The sequence below is a fragment of the Drosophila nasuta genome, chromosome 2L (genome assembly GCF_023558535.2).
Source record: "Drosophila nasuta strain 15112-1781.00 chromosome 2L, ASM2355853v1, whole genome shotgun sequence".
Taxonomy (NCBI): Eukaryota; Metazoa; Arthropoda; class Insecta; order Diptera; family Drosophilidae; genus Drosophila; species Drosophila nasuta.
Genome location: NC_083455.1, coordinates 20,930,106 through 20,957,898, shown reverse-complemented (window position 1 = coordinate 20,957,898; position 27,793 = coordinate 20,930,106). Strand labels below are relative to the sequence as shown.

The window sequence follows — 27,793 nt, the reverse complement described above, 5'->3', positions numbered from 1 at the left end:
ATGGTTGACTGTCTGAAGTGCAAATTTGCTTTAATTATTCCGTGGCAAGCGTCAACGGCATCTGCATCAGTTCTTGCCGTCACTGTCACCCAAACAGTGAAACGGTGAAGCACCCAAACAACCCGACATCCACAGAACAGCGCAGAACAGAACAGAGCAGAAGAACATGCATACGGTTAACGTGGGAGGCGACAATGCCATTTACTTAAGCCCGCAAGCAAATTTTTACACTTCTTTGCTCTATAGCCTCTATGTGTGTGTGTATATTTGTATTTGTATAAGTGTGAGTGTGGATGACACCCACGACGTTGTCTGCAGTGTAGATCGGATCAGGTATTTAATTTAGCTGCATGCAAATAAAATATAGTAAAGCGAGCTTTGCTGCGCCCCAACTCACATTTTGTAAATAAATTGCATTAATTTATATTCCGTGTTTAATTTCATTTAATACGCTTCACAGCTGACATCATTTAATTACAGACTAATCTTTATTGCAGATCGATAAACGATAACAATAATTGCAAATATTTTGTGTGACCAAAGCCACCGAATATTACGCTTGCAGAAAATTTGAGTATTTTTTTCAAGTTTCTAGTTTCATACATTTTACAAATGGCATCAATTAGATTACAAGCTAATATTTGTGAAATGATAACAAAAATACTCTTTTTGATAATTGAAAATATGTGTGTTGTGTTTAATTTGACTAAAGACACATAAAATCACACTGCAGCTGGATTTTAAGGTAAAAGTTTCTTAGTTACAGCATTAGTTAACTTTGCTGGACAGTCCCAGTGCATTCAATTTTCTCTGTCAATAAATTTCATGAAATAACAGAAAAGCGTATAAATTTTGTAGAGTTTCTAGAGATTAGTTAAAGAGTTTCACCAGCTTGCTGCACAATCAACGTGGCTTTCGTCTTGCGGTCGTTCGCACAGTGTAACTATTCGCATCCGTAACTGTGCCACTGACGGACAGTGAACCTCCAACCAACCCCCCACCACTTGAACAGCCATCGACCATGGATGCCGCTTGTGACCTAACTGTGACTGTTGCAGATTCCGCTATCCACATCGGTGGCATCGTAGCCATAGTGAACGCTGTCGGTGTCGGTGTCGGTGTCGCTGACGCTGTCGCTGTCAGCAAGCAGCGTTGGAGTTTGACGCTTGACATTGTTGGCATTCGATATTGGTTGTAATTAGCTTTAATTGAAATTGCTCCTTTGCCATTCACTAGCTTCGTGATTTGGGTTTTAATGTGCAAAATGTGTGTGTAATTTTGTCAAAGTTAATTTATGGCTAACATTGCCATCCATCCATCCATCCTGTTCCCAACTCCCAACTCCCTATTTACGCTCTTCCGAACCTCCTCCCACTTCAACAGAACTCAACGAACCATTAGCCTTGGTGCTTTTGCACTTTAGTTTTTGGTTTTTTGGTAATTTTCATTTGAGCTTTGCATTGAAATGATTAGAGGAAACCCAATTAAACAAATGCAACAGAGACTTTTATTTACTTTGCTCGTTTGGTATTTTTCTTCTTCTTTCAGATTTCTGTTTGATGATGGAGCGTCATATTAAATACATTATAGTATTGAACGACCTTTTCAATGGAATTCAATTCAAGCTAATAACGGATAATGCACGGATAAGCGCGGATAGAGAAATGAAGTACATTAAAGGGCAGGTATTTTTCCAGATTAATGTGTATCTCATTATGAACACATCATTCGTAGTTACTTGACTTTATTGCCAGAGATAATACAATGACATGATTTGTTTACCCAACCAAATTTGTGTATAGGGTTTCTGAGCGTCATTTGGCAAATATCGTTAAAAAATATTCCGAATAATCAAGTAAACAAATTACACGTAAGACAATTTTGTTTGTCTAGCTCGTTCAGACTAGTTGGCGGTTTATGCTATCAAGATTCTCTTTTATCATTCCGTTAAATGTTTCATCCAATATTTGAATGCTTTCGAGCACGATAAATTATAGATAAGAGAGACAGGGATATATTTTAAATAAATTTGTATTAATTCTTCGGGTTTATTAAAGTTAAATAAATAACAAATTTGTTAGTCATAAGAATGAATAGGAAAATTTGTTGGAGTCTAACTGTCTGCCGCAACAAATTAATATTGAAATATTTAAATAATAAATGAACCCATTAATTAGATATAAACTCGATCAGTTGGGTCTTGACGACAGCCCAGTCAAAATAAATAAACAACTTGACTTTATTAGCAAATATAAACCAAGTTGATGTAGAATATCATAATTAGATGTTTGCTTAAGATTTACCCAATTATTACGGGCGGTTGAATTGAAATTGTCAAAGTGCTCTAAGCAAAAACCGAACCTTAGATGCTTACTGTGATATGATTTGCAAGATCTAATCTATACGTTTATTTTCCATGAGTCACGTGCGGTTTAAATCGATTCAAGACTAAGAAGTAAAGTACTTGATGTCACATGCTGGAATTTTTGAGCTCCAATCAATCAGTCAGGCATCAGACTTCCGTCAGATTTACCTATACGTAGTTTTAATCGATTAAAGTGTTGATTGGTTTTTCGAAATTTTGATATATTATTTGCTCTTGAAGTAGGAGCTTGTTGCCTAAAAATATATTAGATTACAATTTATAAATACAATTTTGTGTTTTCCCTCTTGTTCGCATTCAAATGACCCTAGGAAAAATCAGACTAATTTACGGGGTATGCGAATATTATATGATGTGCAATAAACCCATCAAGCAAGTCGTGTGTTGTTGATGAAATGTTTGAACTCGAAACTAATTGAGCCCGGCCAAACAGCCAACTGTCGACAGAGGAACAGTCAACAATGGGAATAACAATCTTAGCCATCAATCATTTTTATTGCATACTTTCGCGTATCAAATTCTCACTCGTTCTTTGGTTAACTAAAGTTGTTTAGCTATTGATGTATTCGCTAAGTTATTTCTGGGTAAATATTAACTCGACTTTAACTTTGACTACTGCTATGCATCGAGCACTGAGTGTGATAATCGTTTTACGAGCACGCTTTTAGTGTACTCTTAACTCAAGTAGCCAATAGCATTTGATTGATAAGTATGTGATGGATTGAATTTATGGCAACTGCTTCAACTGAACGAAATACCAAAATTTATGAATTAAATATTTATGATATAATGTCTTGGCTGTCTAACTAACTGTATGACGATATTTATGTGGCGAGTGCACGCTCAATCAAAGATATTACAGCCGAAGCGCAAAGTTCTTCTTCGGGTCTTCTTCGTGTCGATCGACGATCAACGAGAGCGTAAGCAGAGCGAAGAAGACAGTTAGAAGTGTTAAGAGAGGGAGGAGCAGTGCAGTGTACGCAATTGAGGTAATCGCTGCGTTTCGATTCTTGTACAGTAAGTGTACGTGTGTGTGTGTGTGTGTGTGAGTTGTGCTTGTAATCGGATTGTATGTGTATGTGTGCCTATAAAGCGTTGACAAGAATTTGCAGCGATTTAGTCTTATAATAAGCGGAGCTACGCTCGGAAGTCCGACGATCGTCTTCACATGTTCAACGATTGCTTCGCGTGCTAATTGAAAGTAAAAGTTAATTTGAACTTTTCTCAACACATTTTCAACTACAAGAGTCGACTGTCTAATTTCCTGTTTGAAGACATCACAAAAAAGTAGGTTAATTCAAAGTGAAGCGTAATATTCGATGTCGAAACTCTTCTATTGATAATAGTGTTTATAAACAACAAAGTATTAAGAATATGATCAACAAAAATAAATTCAGACATCTTATCAATTTCATGCGTAATTAAAAATGAAAAAATTATAATTTAAGATAAATGAAAGCAAAAGTTCTTGACACTTATCGCAAGAGTTCTTACAATTTATAAATAATATGCTTATTCATATTTTTCATACGAGATCAATTAACAGATAACCGAATTATAAAATCTGACTGCGAAATACAAAATATTCTAGCAATAAGATATCTGATCTTATCCGTACCATGCATAATTAAAAGTAAAAAAATTATAATATATGATGAATGAAAGCAAAAGTTCCTGACACTTATCGCAACAGTTCTCACAATTTATAAATAATAAAAATATAAATACGCTTATTCAGATTTTTTATACGTGATCAATTAAGAAATTAGTGAATAATAAAATGAGACTTCGAAAAACAAAATATTTTAGCAATAAGATATCTGATCTTATCCATACCATTCATTAATAAAAACGATAAATGAAAGGAAAAGTTTTTGACACTTATCGCATAAATACGCTTATTCATATTTTTTATACGTGATCAATTAACAAATTAGCGAATTATAAAACCAGACTGCGAAATACAAAATATTCTAGCAATGTGTGTTCAGACTTATGTTAACATGTGCAATTACAAATCGACTTAATTGCGAACGAAATATCAACACGTCGTTTATATTCGCTGTGAATTCTAAATCATAATTAATTGCATTCGGAAGTCAGTTCAGTGACTTGAGTTTTAAGCTTTAAATACCGGTTTGAGTGATTTCTTAATACATGTACTTTTGTTATCACATTAAAGTTATCGTTTAGTACGTATTTAAGTGTCGTTTATTGAACTTGACACAATTTGGATGATCTGAATTAATATTTACATTCCACTAAATCAAAAATGGGGTTATTAACTCATGCAGGAAGTCACTTTCACACACGTGCATATGTATTAGTTAAAGTGAACGTGTATTAGTACACGTCCCATCCGCTAAAAGCTTTTGGCTTCAAGTTGGGCTTTAAGCTTGCGACTCTTTCGTGTACGTGTGCTGTGTACGTGAGCTAAAGCAGCGTTTATCCGGTTCGGCGGGTTATAGGATGTTGAGCAAAACTTTTAATATGTAAATTTTCGAAAAAGTTTCGTTTTTATTTAGTTACATTTCGTTAGTAAACAATAGCCATAAAGATGTGTAAAAGAATGATGTTACTCTATAAACTACAAAAGTTTGTGAGACGGATACAAATTTTGTTTTGTTGTTGAAGTGTTAAGTTTGTACAAATGCTTGTTGGTATTGTGAATACTCCGTGAAAATTAAAAAAAAAAATATAAAAAAGTGCAAGAAAAATAAGAAATAATAATAAAATATTACAGTAATGATACTGAATATTTTTAGTCGGATATTCCACTCTATGGAAGGTGATTTCTATGTAAATATGTTTCTATCAAAGTTCATGAGACATTTCTCAATGACTTGATAAAGCGAGTTTTCTCTAGAAACAAAAACAAGAACAACAACTGAAGATAATAAATAATTAAAAAATCTTATCTGTTTCCCTTACCCCAAAAACATTAGCTAATAGCCATGTTAACACAACTACTTACTCGAAAATAAGTTCAGATGTATCGTGGGGTGCAAATGAAATGGAGTCTTGAATATATTGATTCACTTATATAGAGCACTTAATTATGGTTGTCACGCAATTTGACAGAGATAACCGAGCACCTTACTCACAATTCGTATTACTCGCTTTTCAATCAATTCCACACATCCGGACAGACGATAGACCCACATAAAGTAATACAGTAGTAGCACACTATAACATAAGTGTTTATGTCCAGACGATTATTGGTTGAGCCATAAAACCCGTTCATGGCTGATTGACATTCAAGTGGTGGCAAAGGGAAAGAGACACAGAGAGTGTGGGTTAATCGAAGCGGTCGTAAGTGGGGTAATCAAATATTCGAGATCGATGCGATCGTCAAGTTAGTCAATCAACATTCCGCATCCGAATCAATCACAATTCACGTCAATAAAAACAAACAATTCAATTAACGATAAGCGGCGAACATTTCTCAATTAATTCTCTTTCTCTCTCTCAGCTTTCTTCAGCATAAATCATTGCGCGGAAAAGGGCTTCAATGCTTTATCACACTCTGCACGTTGTTCATACATACATACATAATACATAATATTCATAATAATAATATTGACGGCCAGATAAGCCAGAAAACAAGTGCCTACTTAGCCGCAATAAATACGAAATACGAGTATTTCATTCGAGGTGCCATCAATCATTGCAAGTCTTTTATATTTGTTATAAACAATTGGCAATATATGGCATCTGATAAATTTATGAAAGGCTCTATAAAAATGCGCTGCGGCTCGTCGCCATTGCAATTGCCCAGAAAAATTATGGCCCCAGTTGTATATAATCAGAAACTCTTTGGGAGCCGAAATGCCTTTTTTATTGATCTCGGGCTGAATCAATTGAGGAGAAGTTTTCCCCTTGACGTCAACAACAACACCATACTTTTCACTGATTATAACCCCAATAAACTTCAATTGATCGGCGAAGTCATGCGATTCAATCAATTTGCATTTGTTGTTTTCACTTTTGTGTAGTTAACAAGAATTTAAGTGTATTTAATGTTCTGCTTAATTGTTTTGAATCTTATCTTCAATTCCCATGAATGAAATGACTTTAAATGTGATAGTAATATAATCGATAATAACTATTGTAATTTGTTATAGTTAATGTTGTCTCTGGGTAATTGAGCACGACGTTTGACTTGACTTCAAGTGGAATGTGTGTGACATTTATCAATAATGGCACGAATTTCTTTATTTTCATTTCGAGTTGAAGTATTATTATCTATTCCGATTAGCTGTATAAGCACAAGAAACATTTCCAGACATTCAACGATTAGATTAATAATAAAAACGCGTCTTAAAAATTTGTAAACAAAAGTTGAAAAATGAAAACGCGCGACACGAAACTGGCAAATTGCAGGTAGATACTCATCCGACGGGATTGCGAAACAACACAAAAATTATAAAGTTGGTGCAACAATCAAGTGATTGACTAGAGGATGCCCTGCAAGCGATTCGAAAGAATTTAAAAGTAAAGTTAGAGTGGAATAAGTACTAACATTTGAATATAGTAAAAATAAAATACCAACATGGTTAAATTTCAAAATAATCCATGACTTCTAAACACACAAATTAAATTGCTTTGATTTAAGTAATGCAGTAATAATAATAATAATAAGTAAGTAATAATTTATAATAATTATTTTTTTACTAAATTCACAACTGCATCATACCCTATACTTTACTCACACAAAGTGTAGGGTATTCAATAGCGCTGTTAACTGTTTGGGAAACTCTGGGTGACTTCCACTAGGGCAGTTGACCCGCGTCTAAGTAAGCGTGAAAATTTGCTTATTGACAACCGGCCAACTGAACGACTGGTCGAATGTTCAACTTGTCGACTGGCCAACTGGACGAATGGACGAATGGTCTACTGGCCCAGTGGTTACACGATATTGATATTGGGAAACATGTCACGTAAAGTGATTTTTCGTTTCGGTGCCAATGCGACGCGCTCTTTTCTTTTGGTATGCCACCTCCGACAAGGTCAGGCGCTGGCAGCCGAAGCCGAGTGTCGACGCAATGCGATGCGATTTATATAGACGGGCTCACAGTTAAGCTCGAGCACACAATGGGAATTTAGCTAAAGGTATTACGACGAATATGCAAAAATACAAAACGAAACAAAAAAAGGAAAGGTTTTATAAAACGAAAAGAAAATGTAATTGTTGTATATGCTCTAGTTAACTTACGGCATTTACTCGCAAGGTGTCAACAAATTGATCAATATCTGAACTGAAACTGAAGTTCAAGTATTATTATTGAAAATCCACAACAACAAAATGGTTGCAATTTTTACAAATTACATCGACATGCTAATTAATCTGCTTTGTTCAACATTCTCGTCGCAGTTGCACGTGATGCTCGACTAGGAATGTTTGTCATCGCATTTGCCAGACAATTGTCAATTAGACTCAATCCCAAAGTCCTCCACACAGTGGGGAGTATTAACTAATGAATAGAACGGAGTTGCAATTGAAATTAAATTCAACTGACACATTAAAGGAGGAGTTGTTGTCCTTAGCATGTGGTCGATTTTGATTAAATATTGATTGAAGACTGACTTCTCAACTAACAGAATATTAGTTGTCTTATTATTTAGCTTTTCAATAAAATACCTTTAAAGTTGAATTCAAGTTTGCTGTAGATTTACCTTAAAATTTAACTGAAAGTACTTAGTATCGTTCAACATAGATTTCTCTACTCGCTATGCAAATTTAGCCAGACTGAAATTTGCATGCAGCAGTGATTCGATGCCTTTGGCCAGCATCAAATCATGAGCACGAGTGTTGGCCCAAAGCAAACGAAAACCGGCGGCTTCCAATCAGTTGAGATCATAAATATTGGCGGTATCAATTTTTGCGAATTACCCGCGTATTTCGTCAATATCAACTGTGATGCGAAATGGCGTTAATTTGAGGTGAAAATTGAAAAACATTGAACGTGCCTGGTCAATTATGCAGATGTCATTGCAAATATAAATACATTGATTGCTGCCACTTTGATGCCCAATTTATACAGTATACTAATAAAGTCCATCTTATAAACATACTACTAGTATATATTTGTATTTTGGTGGCTTAATCAGAGCGTGAATCAAATAAACAAGCTGCATGCGACGTTGTCGTCGGTTATATTTAAGTAACAATTGATTTATTAGCCGTGTTTGACTTGGCTCTATATTGATAATTGGCAGCGTGTCCAATGAATGAAGAGCTAATAAATTAATAAAATGATGTTTTATGAATACCTATTCAATGCGATTTGCAACTAAACTTATGGCATTCAAAGCAACTTATAAATAGAAATAATTGACTAAAGTTTAGTAAAGCTATTTTAGGAACTGTTCCTTTTGCTTATTGCCATGCCAATTTTTTATCTCTCTTACCTTTATAACTTTGTTGAACATCTACAAATTGGTGGGAGGTCGTAACAAAACCTATAAATCAGTCTCATCATACTGTATGACACAATTGTGCAATTAAATTTTATGACAAATCTATGACTAACTTACAAAAGCATTTATTGCTGGCATGGACATTAAATTGGGTTCACAAAAGTGCATATATAGTAGAATTACTCTGTAATTGTTTGTGACCTAAATTTGTGTAGAATACCCTGTATCTTATTTCTAATTTCCAGTTATGTATGATTGTTTATCTGTATACAAAGTAACTTTTGTATAAACAACAAATTAACAATCTCGAATTTAACTAAATTCGTATACTTATGCCAAAATTAGATTTGCTGGTCAGCTGTGATTAAAGTCACATGGCTTCTGTTTGTGTTTACAAAATGTCAACAGAATAAAATGTCGAAATAATGAAATGTATTCAAATGTTCAGCCTGTTTAGGATGTATAAATTAATAATATAATATAAAACGACAATAAATATTTAAGTAGCAGATAAGGAATTTCAAAAAGCAGATTCCTAAAGAAGCAGTTGTTAAAGATCGAAACTCTATATAGAGTATAGATTAATTTAGGCATAAACCTTCCTAAAAGCCATATACAAAGGTCTCTTATTGAATATTTTTATTTTTATTTGAATAACATTATTTACAACATTACTTACAATGCGATTATGTGATGATGTTTGCATCTGCTTATGTGTCATTTGTTATAGTACTGTAAGTGGAGCTAATTGTTGTTAATATTTATTGCTATTGTTGAGTTAAGTTATGAATTTAAATTTAAATATTTGTCTTAGTCTTTAGCCCTTTCACACGTTTCTGTGGATTTCGCACACACACCTATACACCTACACACCTACACAAAACACTCACTCATACACTTGTGTTGGCCCTGCAAAACTCCCACCGAATGTCGATCTGAATCGCGAATGCGGAATGATAATGAATTTATTTCGACGCGAAACGTTGAACGAGATAGTTGTAAAAGTCGCTAACAGCTCGGGGGCGTGATAATTGAATACCGTATAACCGTACACTTAATCGAATAACGCTCGCTATTCATAGTGCTCGTAAATCAAACCGAAAACTGATCAGAGTCGGTGCATCTTTTTTTTTGAACCGCAGAACGATGACGGCAACTGGAGAAGTCGGGGGCAGCGATGAGCTGAATGTGACGACGGTTAATACTCATCCCGTGCCGGATATCCGCACGTCACCCATGCCCAATGGCAATCACAAGACCGTCGTCGATAGCCAGCCGAAGCGACGCGTCAGCATTATCTCCGATGCCCCGATGAATGTGGGCGCCGCAGGTTACGATAATCTCGCATTTGAGCAAAATCCCAGACGTAAAATATCCCAGGTGAGTTGTCGATTGTGTCGATTACGAGCTGTGTTGGCTGTCATAAATTTGGATTTGTTGGCAGTCATAAATCGGTTGAATCGACAATCTCTAAGCACAGTCATAATCCAGCTCATATATTGATTATTTGCCCCTCGATAACGAGCGAGCTGTTAATCGGCTGCGATTTCAAATCAAAATCAATAAAATCAAACCCTTAATCATAAAATCTCTTCTTCCAACTGCAGACCTCGACACATTCGCACACCGATATTGGGCCAGCGAGGAGGCGAAGCATTCTAAAGGAAACACCACTGCACGATAATGAAAGCGATCGAGGATCTATGCATAGCCTTGGTAAGTGAAGGATGCACAATTGTTGAAAAATTTCCATTTATTCTATTTTTGGAGTATTCCATAAAACATATTAGCTGGCGCTAATATTTCAAAGAACTTGCGAAGGCCAAACGAAATACGTAATAGGAGTATTGTTGTCTAGTAGAGTGTCAGTTTTGCAAAAAGCAAATACGTTTCTATTTGAGCACTTGTGCTTCTGCTATTGTCCAATCTAATTTGCCATCACACCGTCAACATTATCAATTAGCAGTCTAGAGAGTTATTTCCAATCTCAGCTCGCAAAACATACTAGTCACAATCGCAACAGGTCGAGCTCTAATTGGGGGTATATCGTTTCAGCAATTGCCTTTAACTATCTTTGACTACAAATGATCATAACTGATCATAACTCATCTATTGTACTTATTCTGTAGTCGTATTATTGCATTCAGACTTATTATTAAATATGAAAAGATGAATAATGTATCAATGCTTTAATTTAATTGCATAAATTAAAGGACAGAAATCTAATGCGGAATTATTTCAGATTTATTTATATAAACTATTGCTCATGTTAATAGACGGAGAAAACTAATATTGTCTTTAGCAATAATGATAGTAATTTTTCTAAACAGATTTCATTGTTCTTACAAATTTCGAAATGACTTTGACTTATAATTTAAAGCGAACTACGACTACTTTTAAATTGTTCATTTAAACTGTGTAAATTATATTAATAGCTAATACATTTCCATGCATATCTCATAGTCGATCATATTCGCTTAGCTCTCTCACATGTCTTGATGATTGCGTGTTCTTATTGACGATCCAGTCAGACACAGTTCGAATTGCATGCTAATTGACGATAAACACGTCATTTGATATCGATCTGCGTAATCAAAGGTCTCCTGCACTCGGCTCTCAGTGCTTGACACTCGGCGTAATTCTTATCTTCCCTTCCTACTTTCCAGATAACTATAGACAGGGCGTTATAGACGGGCTAAATGGCAAGTACCAAGGACACCAGCAGCCCGGTTCACACGATAGCACAAACTATGTGGAGCAATCGTGGATGTATTCGTTCTGCTTAAAATGCCGCGGCGAGGAACCAACTGAGTCTTGGGAGCCGCCTTTCTGGCAAAAGGTCTTCCCTTATCCACTTTGTCCCACCTTCAGGACATTCTCGCGTCTCATTGTGCTTATTCTCATCGGTAATAGAATTCCACCTCTATAATTTCATTATTTAACTTTTCAACTTTCCTTAGGCATACTCCTCTGGATTGTGGCGTTTGTGATTATTGGCGATACAGCTGCTCCTGGCGGGCAACTCTTTAGTCTTGTTGTGCTCACGGTGGCAGCCAACTTCGGAGGCTACATTATATCCCTGACTACGTTACCACGTCTCATTGGCATGCTGCTCGTTGGCATACTCTTCCAAGTGAGTTTAAATTTAATAACACTAACCACGAAGATATTCATCTTCTTTTTTTATAGAATGTTGGCTGGGTAGATCTCGATGGCGACTTCTCCAAAGTGACGGGACATTTGCGCAAATTCGCGCTGACCATTATCCTCACTCGAGCTGGCCTCGAAATGGAGCCGGAAGCCTTTAAGAAGGTGTACAAGACCATTCTCAAGCTGGGCATTGTGCCATGGATTGTTGAGGCAGCTGTCATGACAATCATGTCCCACTATCTACTCGATCTGCCTTGGATCTGGGGCTGCCTTCTGGGTGCCATTATCGCCGCCATTTCACCGGCTGTCGTTGTGCCATGTCTCTTCCGTCTGCGCACCAAAGGATACGGCGTTGCCAAAGGAATTCCCACTCTTGTGGTCGCCGTGGCTGGAGTGGATGATGCTCTCTCTGTGGCCATCTTTGGCATTGTGAGCACTATCATGTTCTCGGACAAGGGATTGGGCTATCAGATTGCCCAGGCACCTGTGTGCATCCTGGGAGGTCTAGCCTTCGGCGTCATTTGGGGCTCCTTGGCACGCATCTTTCCCGAGAAGGGTGACGCTTATGTGGTGCCCTTGCGTACTCTCATGCTCTTCGCCGGCAATCTGGTGGCCATCTATGGCAGCGAAGAGCTCGGCTTTGAAGGCGCCGGACCGTTGGCTGTCGTCTTTTCATCGTTCGTATCGAATCTGTTCTGGTGCAAGGATGGCTGGGATGTCGATGACAATCCTGTGTCCACTGCCTTTGAAATCTTCTGGATGATCTTTGAGCCCATTCTGTTTGGTCTGACTGGTGCTACGATCAAGATCAGCGAGCTGGACTCGCACACAGTCTCCATAGGCGCTGCCTGCATCTTCACAGGCGTCATCATACGCATCTTTATCACGGCTGGCATCGCATTTGGTGATCGCCTCAATACCAAGGAGAAATTCTTTGTGGGTCTCTCGTGGATGGCCAAGGCAACGGTTCAAGCTGCGCTGGGACCTGTGGCACTAAAGAATCTTGGTGAGAATGCTACAGACGAAGAGCGCAACTGGGCCGAAATTGTGCAGACAATTTGCGTATTCAGCATTGTGCTGACAGCTCCATTGGGTGCCATTCTAATCTCTGTGACGGGCACCCGGATGTTGACAAAGACGAAGCAGCCACAAGTATTGACCGGCTGGCGACGCAGTCATCGTCCTTCCATTCGCGACATTAGCATTATCGATGAGGAGGAGGAACGCGAGGATCCCGAAGTGCCTACGGATAAGGAGACTCACGATAATACCCAGAATAATGCGCATTTAACAAACTTATCATACACCGCAAGTAAGTAAAACCCCTCTTGTTTGGGTTTTCATTGCACCAAACTCCAGTTTTTTGTTGGATTAAGATATAATGTTGATTGTTATATTACGTACTTACTACATACTAAACATATATGGATTTCCATTCCAAATAAATATTAAGTTAAAAATAATTAATGCGACAAATTGATTTGAAATGGAAATGAAAACTACGATTTTTTATTGCACCGTGAGTATCTTAAACCATTTGAAGATGTGATCTATTGACTTACCTTGTTAATAATCTCTTATACTTTCAAATTTTCTTCCATCTTTCACTCATCAAAATTATTCAGTGATTTTATAAGTTGGGTTTATGTCTCCGCTAAAGCCCTTCTGTAATATAATTTTGTGTTGCATACTTTACGGTGTTGTGCCTAAAGAGTAAATGGAGTGTTGGTGAAAAGAAAAAATGATATTACAAATTAAATTAATTAATACTAAAACACTTAAATTCAAAGTTAAAACTAAATTTAATTTCCAATCAAATATTTAATAGCTCCCGCCCTCTATTGCTATTTTATGAATTGAATTCATTAATTAAAGTGTTGAGTAAAATGAGGCTTGACTGTCTTTCAAAGTGGCTTAACTTTAACCCAATTACAACTTTGTTTGTTTGTTAATTTGTTTTAAATATCACTACATCAATATACAGCAATTTAAATTCGGAAAAACAAACTCATGCCGATGGGCGTGAAAATCTCTCTCATGCAATTTGTGAAAACTGTACAAAACTTACCTGTTGGATAATTAGTATTTCGGCCTGGCTATCACATATAGTACGGGCGAATATGAGCTGATAATCGAGATTAACTCAGCGAGTGAACGATAAATAATGAAATTGTATAATTAACGATTTAAATGACACAGCGCAAAAAATGTCGAACGAGTCAGAGGAGAGCACATGGGTCGAAATGTTTTGTTGGGTTTAATCCAAAGAACCGCATGACTTGATGACAACAGAAAAAATAATGTGAAAAAATAAACAAAAAAGAGCACACACAGAAAAAAACAAGCGTATGGAGTGGGTATAGATGCGACACAGATATACCCTGTAATTAGCTGAGAGATGATTTAGAAGCTTTGTTGACGTTAAATAATTATAATTACATTCAATTTAGAAACGAGATGCACATTTATTTTGTAAATTCAATTCTAATTGTTCAGAATAGTTAAACCAATCACAAATGCTTAAGGATTTAAGTTAAAACGTATATTATTTTATTTAAGAATAATATAACTTTATTAACGATTGCTGTGCAGGGTAGTTTCATAAAAAGACTGCTCAAACAACGGAATGTGTTGCAGAGCAGCAAAAAAACAAGCAAATCCAAAAGAAAGAACAAAGCAAAAACAAAAAAAAAACCAATAACAAATTTCATTAAATAATTAATTCAGCCTCGTTATTATGAGACTATTGTCTACAGACAGCTCACGTGAATTTGTTTAGATAAAATGCGTCACATTTAAAGTAGCAAAAACCAAGCAAAACGACAGGCGGATCAAAGAGGACGGACCGACAGCTGCTGGCTTCTGAATGCTGTGACTGGGTCGGGACAGACTGGAGTACAAGAGATGGAGATGGAGATGGAGATGGCGAAGAACATGCCCATGGACCATGCCCAGCTGGAGCTCACCTGTCGGCGTGTGAAATAATGAAAGCTAATTGCTGTTAATTTTTATTTGATAGCCAATAATATTATTATAATATTTGCGTAAAGCGTTAACGCTTTTCCCAACGCCTCACACACGCAATCAGTGGTGTATAGCGAGTGTAGCGAGCCCCCACCCCACCCATAAAGCGAGGCAGCGACTGCAAAGCAGGGTTGGAGCTGAGCTTTGGCAGCTGCCGATGATCGCTGATGAATTTATTTGATCGCTAAACGCCGAACGAGATAGTCGTAAAACTCGGGTAACGCATCCGTTTCAATTTCGAATCGAAACGAATCGCATCGCATCGAATCGTAGCGTATCGAATTGAATTAAATTGTAAATGAATGTGGATAAGTGAATGGGTGTGATTGAGTGTGTGTTATGATTGTTGTCGAGCCATAAAGTGCATTGAGCCATTAAATTACCTGTCCAAGCGAATCACCCAACGATGACGACCAATGTCAACGAAGAGGGCAGTTCAGCTAATTCCAGCTTCCCTCCCGCGCGACCCACATCCCTTCCCATCAGCACGGTGTCCGTGGTCAATGCGGGAGATACACAGACGCCCTCGCCAAATGGCAATCACAAGAGCACTATTGTGATCGAGAGCCAGCCGAAGCGACGGGTCAGCATTGTGTCCGAGGGCCCAGTGCTTGGCTACGATAATCCCGCTTTTGATCAGAGTCATGCACGTAAAATATCCCAGGTGAGTTCTACGATGTGACGCTGTTGTCGATTGCAACTTTTGGTTTTATGACCCTACTGCAATGGAACTCATGTGAATTCGTTTATGCGAATGACGACATTCTTAATGATGCGCGCAATTCGTCAAGTGCTCATCGAGCCGATCAAGTGATCAGTCAGCCCAGTCAGCTGCCATTTGGATTCACGCGACTATTAAATTTGAAATATTTTGTTTACTTATATTTTTGCAGTGCTCAGCAAATTCACCGCTGGAAATAGGACCGCCTGGACGCAGGAGAAGCATTCTGAAAGACACCTTGGCGCATGACAATGATAGCGATCGTATGTCGACATATAGCAACGGTAAGTTGCAACCAATCGGGCGTATGAGTGATAATAGAGTTGGAATTGGAAACTAAATGAAAATGTAGATATTTTCAATAGGTTGCCGCCAACCAGGCGTATGAGTGATAATAGATTTGCAATTGGAAACTGAATGAAAATATTGCTATTTTCAATAGGTTGCCGCCAACCAGGCGTATGAGTGATAAAAGATAGAAATTTAAAGAGGAGAGTAATGAGAGTAAAATTTTGAAAATTTTTAAACATATCTTCAATTTCTTTTTCTTTTCAATGTACTGTACTTCCGAAAACAAGTTTCATGTGTGTCAAAGAAGCATTCGTAGTGCTTTTAGCTGCTCTGATAATCTCTTTTAAGTAGCTGGCAATGACAATTAAAATGAATTTGTTTATTCATTTGTATTTAATTCAAATTCCAGAACAAGTTTGCCATACAGAAGTAATCATTGTTAATTACAATTATGCGGTTTCTTTTTTGTGTTGCGCTCATTGCGTATCATATGACACCCAGAGCTGTTAATGGGCTAAGCGATGTGTGTGATTCATGGACACCATATCGTTATTCCCATGAATAATAATGATTAGATCTTAATTAATATGGGTAAACTGGAGCAAAGCTTTCAGCATCTAGAGAAGAAACACAGAAACACCATTTTGATCTTGTGTAGATAAATAATTTAGCCAAACACCTCGGAAGATTTTTCATTAAGAGGTAGTGCTTTTAGTAGTCGCAGATATGTAATATACTTAAACAATAATGTGCGTAATAAGTCGTATATTTATTAAGGCAAACGCTTAATTGTAGACTATTAAATACTTGTTGGGAACTTTATAAGTTTTTTCCATTTAATATTGACTTTGCTTCGAGTTTATCATATTTACGACTCCATAAGCCGTAAAATACAATTAATGGCAACTCGTGGATGAAATATTTGTACAATGATATTGTAATGAATTGTTTGGTAACCATATTACGAACGGCTTCTTAATGAGCCTGCTAATGAATGCAGAAGCAGCACGCGAATCTCTAGTGAAAGTTATGTAAACTTTGCAGAAGCAAGAATTATTTTTGCGTATAAAGTATTTGCACAGCTGAGACTGAGTTGTTTTTCTCTTTTTTGGGGAGCAAAGTGTAAAACTTTTACAAGTCGGACAAATATTTCAAGTTTAAATATTTAAAATTGAAGCATTCAATATTATTTGTGGTCAAAATAAAGAAATCTTAGCACTGCTAATTAGTATTAAGGGGCCGAAATGAAATAATCAACACTTATGGGTCTGATGTCAATTGAATTTGATAGCGAACGGTTGACATTTTCAATTAACAGCTCGCATTTAATATCCAGTTTCTATACCACAAATATGTTGACCACATACACCTTCTTCTTCTTCATAAATGTTTTTGTTATGCCTTGGCCACACTTATCATTCAATTAGAGCCGTACGCTAAAAGCTGCCTTAATTTCTTAAGCCTATATAACTAATGTCTATACAACTTTATCTCCATCGCATCCCACAGAGAACTACAGACAGAGTGCGCTGGACGTGCTCAATGCCAAGTACAATAATCTGCAAAGCGTGCTGGGATCACAGGACAACAATGGCAACTATGTGGAGCAATCATGGATCTACAATTTCTGCCTCAAATTTCGGGGCGAAGAACCCAATGAGGCCTGGGAGCCACCTTTCTGGCAAAAGATCTTTCCCTTCCCCCTGTGTCCCACGTTTAGGACATTCTCGCGCCTGATAGCATTGACTGCAATTGGAGCTCTACTCTGGACTATCTCGTTTGTGATCATTGGCGACTCTGCTGCCCCTGGCGGGCAGCTCTTCAGCATGGTTGTGCTCACAGTGGCGGCTAATTTCGGTGGCTATCTGATGTCGTTGACGACATTGCCACGCCTTATCGGCATGCTCCTGGTGGGCGTATTATTCGAGGTGAGTTCGGCTCTCAATTGTCTCTCAATTCTCTACTTATTATCTCTTTCCTTTTTATAGAGTCTTGGCTGGGTCAATCTCGATGGCGACTTCTCCAAGGTAACAGCGCATTGTCGCAAGTTCGCGCTCACCGTAATTCTGACTCGAGCTGGCCTCGAAATGGATCCCGAAGCCTTTAAGAAGGTCTATAAGACCATTCTCAAGCTGGGTATTGTGCCCTGGTTTGTCGAGTTCTGTGTCATGGCTGTGATGTCACACTACTTGCTCGATCTGCCCTGGATCTGGGGCTGTCTGTTGGGATCCATTATGGCAGCCATTGCTCCAGCTGTCGTTGTGCCTTGTCTCTTCCGGCTCCGCACCAAAGGATATGGTGTAACTAAGGGCATCCCAACGCTTGTGGTCGCCGTCTCGGGTGTCGACGATGCCATCTCTGTGGCCGTCTTCGGCATCATTAGCACGATTATGTTTACGGACAGAGGACAACTCTATCTAATCTCCCAGGTGCCTGTCTGCATCATTGGCGGCCTGGGCTTTGGCATCATCTGGGGTTTGTTAGCGCGCATCTTTCCCGAGAAAGGCGACGCCTATGTGGTGCCATTGCGCACTCTTCTTCTCTTCGTGGGTAACCTGGTGGCCATCTATGGCAGTGACAAGCTTGGCTATGAAGGCGCCGGCCCCTTAGCTGTGGTCTTCTCATCGTTTATTTCGAATTACTTCTGGTGCAAGGATGGCTGGACCATCGATGACAATCCGGTGGGCACAGGCTTTGAGATCTTCTGGATGATCTTCGAGCCCATTCTCTTTGGTTTAACTGGTGCCACGATCAAGATAAGGCAATTGGACTCGAGTTTGCTTTACACTGGCGCTGCCTGCATCTTCTCGGGCGTCATCATTCGCATCTTTCTCACTGCTGGCATTGCATTTGGCGATCGTCTTAACATCAAAGAGAAGTTCTTTGTGGGTCTCTCGTGGATGGCCAAGGCAACAGTTCAGGCTGCCCTGGGACCTGTGGCGCTAAGGCATTTGGGCGATAAAGCCTCGGAAAATGAAATCAAATGGGCCAAGACTGTGCAGACAATTTGCATTCTCAGTATCATCCTCACAGCTCCACTGGGCGCCATTCTAATCTCCGTGACAGGTACAAGAATGCTGACGAAGACGAAGCAGCCTCAGATCTTGACGGGTTGGCGGCGCAGTCATCGTCCTTCTATACGTGACATTAGTATCATTGATGAGGAGGAGGAACGCGAGGATCCCGAGACGCCTAAGGATAAGCAGACGCAGGAAAATACAGAGAATAACGCGCACATTCCGAATTATTCTTACACGAAACATCAATAATTGCTGAAGTCAAACGAATTGTTCAATTCGTATCTAATTGTACAATAATAAATAGAGATTTGCCCTCCTGGAATGACTATTAAAATCATTCTAGACATGTTGAATATTTATATATTTTGTCAAAGAAAGCAAATTTATTTTCGAGTAAGCTGGGTGCTCTTTTAATTTGCTGCAACAAACTATGGGTCATGATCTTCACAAGTGAACTTGAATATTGCTCGACAATAACTCAGGTTAATGACCATCTGGATCACATGACAGCCCTATAATGACGAGTTGTCTGAAATTGTCTCTAAATATACTTGATGACGGCTTTAATTGTTTCTAAACAGAGCTTGCTAGTAGTGCAGTCGTCAAATGTAGTAGCTATATATCATTAATTATACAACATATTAACTTAGAGATCGTTAATATGACTGATAATTAGTTTGAAACATTATAGAATACCTCAAAGTATGTGAAGCAGTTTAAATCAATACATTTTTTATAAACCATCTGCGTGTACAATTAAACAATGAGTTAATTATTGAATTAAGTAAGTAATTCCATTAGAAATGTAATTAAGAATAGTCTTTTTGAAATTTAAATTAACGTACTTTGCAGCTACATCTTTTCCAAAATTTTAATTGCATACTTTTAGGGGCATACATAAAAATCGCTTAAATTGAATGAAAATCCGCCATAACTTGGCCATATCCTGTTTCAAAGGATAATTTTCATGACCATTGACAGGATAAAGTAACAGGCCAACATAAGAGAAAAGCAAGCAGCCGCAGCAAGAGTTGTTGTAAATGATATGTGATATGTGACATAGGAAAAATATGCGCATTTAAGAAACTGTGTCACAAAACCTCTATAGGAGGACCAGTGTTGGTCAGAGGAAAAATGAAAAATGTCTCCATCACCCACCACAAGCACATTCACATGATGAGGTCGAGTTTCTCGACGAGATCGCTTGCAAAATAGCACGTGAAGCAAGTGAAATACCAGGCGAACATAATAGAGTAGCAAGTGGATTAAGCTAGAAATGGAGTCAAATATGCCTTGCTGCCATTGGTCAGTTTCTTAGGATATAGGTTCCAGTAAGTGGATCCTAAGAGCGGGAGTATGAGAGCTTGCTGTGATCCTCTCAGAGCGGGAGCACGTGGTGCAATTGACTTTCTGTACTATTGCTTGCTGTTGATTCATGTTCGCCTGGTATTTGCCATGATGATTTGGTACTTTTGGGCGTTCGTTGAGAATTTACAGGAGCTGACATGAAATTAAATACTTATCCCACTTTTACCGCTTTTATCTTTTTTAAATTGCGTTCCGTTCTGGTTTTAAATGATCATTTAAAAACAAAGCTAATTATATTTGAGTAGTTTATTCATAAAATTTGTTTAAGCATTAGGCGTTAGTTTATCAAGTTCCACACGGAAACGTTTAACCAAATCCATTTACACTTTTTTTACTTTTATGAATAATTTTATGTTTCAAAATAATTATGTCTGTGAAATCATACGTTTTAAAGTCATTTGCGAGTCACAATCTTCAAATTGTTATAAAATGATATATAATTAAACAGAATTAAACATATTTTAAAATTTTTAAACAAGCATTACAACATTTTTCGTTTTGTTGTATTGAAATGTTAAATAAGTGTTCAAAATTGTATGTTGTCCTTTCAAAACATTGTTAATTTGCAATGTTGTCTACGAGAATAAGCTATATGTGTTATTTTGCAGTGAATACTACAAGTATTTTTGTACGGGTTCGCCGAGAATAGTCTCCAGCTCGAGAACAGCGTTGCGTGTGTTCTTCTCAACGCGTTCGTGCTCATCCTCTAGCAACTCTGCGATGAATGGCATTGTCTCGGGCAGGAGGGGAGCAAAGCTTTCTCCCAGCTTGCGGGCTATGGCAATGGAGCTGTTGAAGGCTAGGATGCGGACTTCGGGCGAGCTGGTGCGTGTCTTGAGCAGCACCTGCTGGTTGAGCTGCTTCCACAACACATCATTGGTCGCAGCAGCCAGCTGGGCAATGCAATTGCTCAACGCCTGTTGCAGTGCATCTCGTTCGTTGGCCAGGACCAGTTGATTCTCCAGCTGATCCACAATTGGTGACATTAACGTGCTAAAGCGATGATCGTTGACAAAGTCGCTACTGCAGTGCAGGAATACATGATGCAGTGTGCTGATAATTGCTTCAAGCAGCTCCACTGCATCCTCAACTTTCTCGGCTTCTGCAAACTCTGGACGTTGTGTATTGTTGGCGTGCAACAACCTGGCAGCATCATCGATAAACTCGCCAGCGAACAACACAAACAAAGACTTGAGTGCCTCGGCAATGCGATTCGTCAGCAGGAAATAGGTGAGCTGCGACTCCAGTGCATCCCGTTCCATGGCCCACTTGTGCACCTGGGCGTACATAGGCCGGAAACTCGTCTCAGACAGCTTCAGTATCCAGGCGACAAATGCTTCAATGGTGGCCACCTCAATGTCCGCAAGACGTTGACGCTCAATGTCGCTATTACCGCGCATATGGAGACGAAATTCGAGCGCCTGCAGTAAGAACTCGCTCAGCGCATCCTGCACAGCCTGAAGATCTGCATTGCTGTTGTGTTGGATGCAGGGCAACAGCAGCTGGCGCATAAGCATGCCCAGTTCGTCGTAGGCCTGCGCTTCCAGCAGACTGGCATAAGTCTTGGCACAGCTGGGCACTAAGATGCGTGCCTCTACGCCCTGCGCCACTGCCGACCAAACGTCCAGAAGTCGCAACTTGAGTGCTTGCGTGCGCTTGTCCTGCGCCAGCTGTGGATTCTCCAGCTGCGTCGAGAGGCGTATGAGAGCGCCCATGATGTCCACCAGATAGGGGCCCAGGAAGAGTGGCAGTGTGAGGAATAGTTTGTGCATGGCTACAAGGTAAAGAGATCAGTTAATAAAGGAATATGACGTGAATATAGACAATGCTTACCTGTAACCAGGGCGGAGCACAAGTAATCCGGCGTCTGACGTTGGCTCAGCAGCTGCTGCACTTGCTCCTTGAGCAATTCTGTCAATTGTGGCGCAAACTTGGGCAGCTGTGCAAGTGCATGAGCCTTGATGCTGGCACAGATCTCGACAAGCGTCAGCACCACATTGCCCACAACAGCCTTGGGCACATTGGCTCGCCGCTTGGTGATGCGCGTCAACTTAGCCAACAGCTCGCGACACTCATCGAGGAAATCGCGTCCATGACGATGCGCCAGCAATTGCAGGGAATGCAGTGCCGTCTGCTGCAGCTGCGCCTGTTGTGCTGGCTGCGAATTGCTGCTGCTACCAGTGGCATCCAAGATGCCGTCAATGATAGCGCCCAACGGCTCGAAGAGAATGGCAAAGTGCAGGGCCGGACACTTGACAAAGTAATCGCTGGGTGGCATCAGCTTAGTCACCAGTAGCTCCAGCACCTTGATGCGCACATGGACGAGCTCGTGCTGCATCAAATCCGTAATGACTTGGAGGAAAGCCTCTGGCGTAAGCAGTCCAATGGCATTGTCGAGCACATCGTGGACATGGTTTGCCAGTACACGCCAATATTTTTCCAAACTTGGTGTGCTCGACGACACTTGTAGCGCATTATTGACGACGCCCACATATGACAGGGTTTTCAGAATAAACTGCTGATAGTGTGAACGCAATTCCAGTAATTGCTGCTCCTTAGGATTGGCCAGCTTCTCCTGGAACTCGTCGGAGCTACTTAGACCCGACAGATAATCGAGTATGAGGTATTTGTAGTGACGCAGCTGCTTGAAGCTTCTGTTGCGCACATCGAATAACTGTTGTTCCGGTGACAGTCCATTTGGCGTCGGCGTGGCTGCTTGTGCCTCCTTTGATTGCGGCAGCTTGGCCAGATAATCGAGCAGGTTCATACAAGTCTCCAGCAGCACTTCGGGATCTTTAAACATTAGCGTCAATTCGCGTGCAAACTCCAGACGAGATTTGTCGAGTTGTTTTGATTGCTGTTGCTGCTGTTTTCCTTTGCCTTTGTTGCCTGGCTGAGGTGTTTGTTGTGCCTGCTCCAGCAGCATCTGTGCCTCGAACACAATGCAGAGGAACTGCCACAAGTGCTGGCTAGGACTGAGCACACTGAATAGCGTCTCGTAGAGTGTGAGTCGTCGATGCACTGGCACATCCGTGCAGATGTCCGCGAACACCTTGAGCACTGGTATAACAAGACGATCTCGCTGTATTCCCTGCTGCTGCAGCAACAGTGTTGGAATGATAGTCTCCACCACATTGCGTATGATGTGCAAACTGAACGCATCGTCATGCCGAGCCACTGTGGAGCCCACAAACGTAAAGATCTCCACGATCTTATGCAGCACCTGCTGCGGATAGAGTGATGCACAACGTGTAAGGAAGAGCAGCGCCTGCTGCTGCGTTTGCGGATTCTGTGTGTTGCGCAGACACTGCACCACTTGCTCGATGCGGAAGCACGACTCTGGCAGCACCTTGGCCAACTGCACGCCTGCAGCCTGCGAGACATCGCAGCAGTGCAACAGGCTGGACAAGATGAGCTGCTTGGGATACTCCGCATGACTGTGCTCCTCCTGCGATAGACATTGCTGCAGCAGCTCAAAGAGTGTGGGTATTAGCAGCTCGGCGCCCAGCAGCTGTCGCTTGTGTTCCAAAAGTTCTAGCAGTGTTATTCCCTGCTTCCAGGATTCGCTGGTTAAATCAAGCTTGGTGCTGCTGCTCTTGGTCGATGCACGTCGTTTTTGTGGTGGTGTCTTAGCCGTGCTGGAACTGTACATCTTGCTGATCATCTCAATCAGTGGCTGGCAATCAATGGTGCAGCGCTTGAGTAGACGATGCGCCGACAGAAATATGCTGTCGTTGTCGGATTCCGTAGCTGCCCCCACAATCACTTGAATCAACGCTAGCTTCTGCTTGGCCGGCAGCGCCTCAAATGTTTCCGGTGTTAACGAGTTGAGCAGCACACAAGGCAGCGGCTGCAGCTTCTGTTCTAGCTGCAAATACGTGGTGTGTTGCTTGAAGCTCGCCTCGATCAGCTCCCAGGCCGCGGGTTGCTCGGTGAGCACACGCAGACCAACGGATCCTTCGAAACGTTCAATGACAGCGCAGTAGATGTCGCTGTATGGCCAGCTAAGCTGCTGCAGCTGCTCCGTTTCGTCCTTGCTGATGTTGTTCAGAGTGGCCAAACCAAGTGGCAATAGTGCAGTTAACATTGTTGCATTGTTCATGTGCTTCAACGCCTTGAGTAACGCTGCCGTAGAGATGGCTGGCTGCTCCACATCGCAGATGAGTTCGAGGAGTGTGCGGCGCAGCTTCTCCAGCAACAGTTTCTCCCGTGGCGTGCACTTGTCTGTCTGCAATATGGTGTGCAGCACCAGCGCATACTGTTCATGATCCATATTCAGCTCACTGGAACGCTGCAGCAGAGACTCTACCAAGTAGGCAACATGTTTGTCCAGCGTCTTTAGCGGCAGCTGCTCGAGCGTTGTCAACGCTTCTTGTCTAAATGTTTGCAACGGCGAGTTGCAGGCGTTTGCAATGCGTAGGACATGGGTCAGACTGTAGTTGATGAAGCGGGGACGTGGACGTAGCACCGCTTGCAGAATCTTAAAGGCGCGTATGCGCAGCACAGCGTAGTCACCATCGGCGGCATAAAGTTGTGGCAATGTTTCGTAAACGTAAAAGTTGCAGAAAAAGTCCAGTTTCTCCTGAGCCGTGGGCAGCATGTGATTTAGGCAATCCTTGAGTGCAGTTGTCCATTCGCGACGCGTTGAAGAAACCGCTTGATCCGCGTAAACTTGGCTGCTCAGCGTTTCCAGCAGCAGTAGCGACACACGCAATTCATCCGTCATCGTTGTCCAAGGCGCGGCGGCCAATTGACCGAACTGTGTATTCTGCGCCAACGTTTGCAGAAAGTCAACGTACAGCTGCAACGACACATAATCTTGATGGGCGTTACTGCCATCCTTGCCCTCTTTTGTCAGTCGGAACTGAAAGCCCTTACTGTAGGCCTGCACACGTTGTAGCATATGAAGACTCTCGGCTGGAGTTAGTTCACGCTTAGCAAACGCCGTAAGTAGCAGCAGCAGGTGCGTCAATTGAAGTGCCTCGCCACGCAACAGCGCCACGCCTCCATGCTGCTCCACACTGTCGAGCAGAGCCTGTTGTTGCTGTGCTGGCTGCCCGGCGCTGGCAATCACGTCCAGAAACTGTTGACGATGCTTCGACACACTGAAGGCTTCGTGCTCCGTGTTCACTTCGAGGCGTGTCAGGAACGGCACTTTCGAGGCGAAGTTGCTGCTCAATATGATCAAGAGTGCTGCATGTTCTCGAGGATTCAAAGCGCTGCCGGGGAATAGATACGGCATCAGTGTGAGTAACAGCAGATTCGTGTCAAAGCCATCACTCACTGCAGCTGTGGTCAAATGTTGCACAGCCTGCGGTACCACGGCATCCCATTGGGTCTGTCGCTGGCGCTGTGCTTTTCGGAGCAGCTCGCAGAGAATCTTTGCAAATGGCTCTGCGCCCAGCATGGCCACAAACTCAGCGGTGGGCAGTCCCAAGAGGGCAGAGACTACCATCGGGCTATCATCCTTGATGCGATCGGAGAGACATTCCTGCAACAATTGATAACTGCGCTCTCGGCGCTTGGCCACTTTCAGATTTTTCAGCAGTTGCTGTACTGCGCTCAAACGCCACTCGTCATTATAGTGATAGAGCTTCTCATATGCTGCCTTGGCCTTCTCATCTGTGGTATTTAAACGGAAACCTGCAGAAAGAATGAAATTTAGTAGAATCCAACTTAAAATTCTTTGGAAATTGTAAGAAAACAGTTGCAAACTTACCCAACGCCAACTTTAATGCTTTCTGGCGATTGGTGGATTTGTTCTTCGAGCTTAGCGCCGCTTTAACGCTCAGATCAAAAGCTTCGGGATAGCGACGCTCCAGCTTGGCCAGAAATTCTGTGTACCAAGTCTGAAAATTTGTCTTGACTGGTTCCATTTCATCATCGGAATCAATGACAATTGTGTCATCGCCATCATCATTCGAAGAGGTGTCCATGGGCGTCACAGTTGCATCCGATTCCATCTCCACAAAAGTGTCTAGATAGCAGCTATCAAAAGAGCAACAGAATTAGTTCAAATATAATTACAATCAATATTAAAAACCTACTTTATGAGCTGCTGAGCACTAGTCTTGGAGAACGGCACTTCGGAGAGCAGATTGTCGAGGAACTGTTTATGTGACACCGAGGAGGCGTCTTCCTCGCGTATGGCTGCAACGGCACCACGCATCAGTGGCATGCATATGGCCTGAATAGCAACGTTATCCTTAGCAAGATCAGCCAGAGCAGTGATCAACCATTTCTGGCAGACCAGATTCAACACGGTTTTGGGTGTGAATTGTGGATTCGCCGCCTGCTGTTTGTCGTGTATCCAGATTAACAGCAATAGTGCTGTCGTATGCAGCCGCTCGAAGATGCAGTTGGCCACACGCTCAAGGAGAGCATTGCAAACCTTCTCCTTGAGCTTTGTCCGCGACACGAGCTGTGCCACAATGACATAGGCGGCTGCCACAAAGTCCACAGTATCGGAGGAAAGCCCACGCAACACTGACTCAAGTATGGTGGCAATATGCCAATCCCGCAATGGTTTCGCTGCCTGCAAAGCACCCACAACGACGGTGGCATAAAAGTTGAGCTGCGCTTGCAATTGATGAGCCCGTGGTCCTAGCTCCTTGACCGCTTTGTGTGTGCTGCGGCAAATGAAGCTGAGGAAGGAGGGCGTGCTGGCGGCACGGTTAACGATGGCCGTCTTGGACAGCGGCACACCAGGACGCTGTAGTTTACGCAACCAAAACCAATCTTCGTCAGAAGAACGCAGGCGCATCGTTTGCAGCACCTGGACGAAGGTGTTTGTCTCATGGTAGGGCATGATCAGCGCCATTACCTGCTCTCTGTTGTATTCATGAACCTGGAAACGCCGCAACAGCCACTCGAAGCACATGTGCGCCGGTCGCAACATGAAATAAGGCGACAGTAAACGTAAGAACTTCGTGATGGATGCATCGAGTAGCTGATTGACCTCGGTATCCTCCACAGCACGTTCCAGTGTGAGTGTCGCCTCATCGAAAAGTGTTAGCTGGAATTCTGTAAATGTGGGATTGAATGTTGTCAGTTCATGCAGACCGCTGACTCCAATTTCGTATATGGCTCGTCTGTCTTTTGTGGCCGCCTCCTTGGGGTCGAAAAGTATGGAGGCACGACTGCGAGCATCCGCTAGCGTGCTGGACGTTTGTGGCGCCGCTAGTTTCTGTAGTTGTTGAGCCAATGACGTTGTCATTTTAATTTGCTCTTAATACCGGAAAAAAACGAAAATGATACAGTAACTATTTCACACGTGTTTCGCGGTTTGATGAAAAAAGTTATTATCGATAAGTTCTATACGGTTTCGGCATACAATCGATACATGTCATTCTGCAATCGATAGAGTACAACAGGTAATTAGTGTGGTAGTTGCAATTTTGGGTTTATGTATTTGGT

The 27,793-nt window shown here is 41.1% G+C and overlaps 3 protein-coding genes across 4 annotated transcripts; 2 read left to right on the top strand and 1 right to left on the bottom strand.

The window, feature by feature from the left end:
- The first annotated feature begins 1,649 nt into the window (after positions 1-1,649).
- LOC132795883 (sodium/hydrogen exchanger 9B2-like) lies at positions 1,650-13,416 on the top strand. Of its 2 annotated transcripts, none has more exons than XM_060806863.1 (6): positions 1,650-1,681; positions 9,946-10,183; positions 10,411-10,519; positions 11,470-11,709; positions 11,764-11,936; positions 11,993-13,416. In XM_060806863.1, exons 1-6 carry the CDS (start codon positions 1,665-1,667, stop codon positions 13,271-13,273), a joined length of 2,058 nt encoding a protein of 685 aa, XP_060662846.1. In that variant the 5' UTR covers positions 1,650-1,664; the 3' UTR covers positions 13,274-13,416. The 2 variants fall into 2 exon arrangements, with proteins under 2 accessions (XP_060662846.1, XP_060662926.1); XM_060806943.1 differs by lacking the exon at positions 1,650-1,681 and adding an exon at positions 3,516-3,670.
- Positions 13,417-15,021: 1,605 nt separating this feature from the next.
- On the top strand, positions 15,022-19,368 carry LOC132796015 (sodium/hydrogen exchanger 9B2-like). Its single transcript, XM_060807066.1, has 4 exons — positions 15,022-15,641; positions 15,871-15,982; positions 17,499-17,917; positions 17,978-19,368. The coding sequence occupies exons 1-4, from the start codon at positions 15,384-15,386 to the stop codon at positions 19,256-19,258; spliced, it is 2,070 nt and encodes a 689-aa protein (XP_060663049.1). The 5' UTR covers positions 15,022-15,383; the 3' UTR covers positions 19,259-19,368.
- A 1,261-nt stretch (positions 19,369-20,629) lies between these two features.
- LOC132783486 (HEAT repeat-containing protein 1 homolog) lies at positions 20,630-27,698 on the bottom strand. The gene is made up of 4 exons (XM_060788690.1): positions 26,425-27,698; positions 26,097-26,365; positions 22,211-26,020; positions 20,630-22,151 (listed from the first exon to the last, which is right to left on the bottom strand). The coding sequence occupies exons 1-4, from the start codon at positions 27,591-27,593 to the stop codon at positions 20,992-20,994; spliced, it is 6,408 nt and encodes a 2,135-aa protein (XP_060644673.1). The 5' UTR covers positions 27,594-27,698; the 3' UTR covers positions 20,630-20,991.
- Between the last annotated feature and the right edge of the window lie 95 nt (positions 27,699-27,793).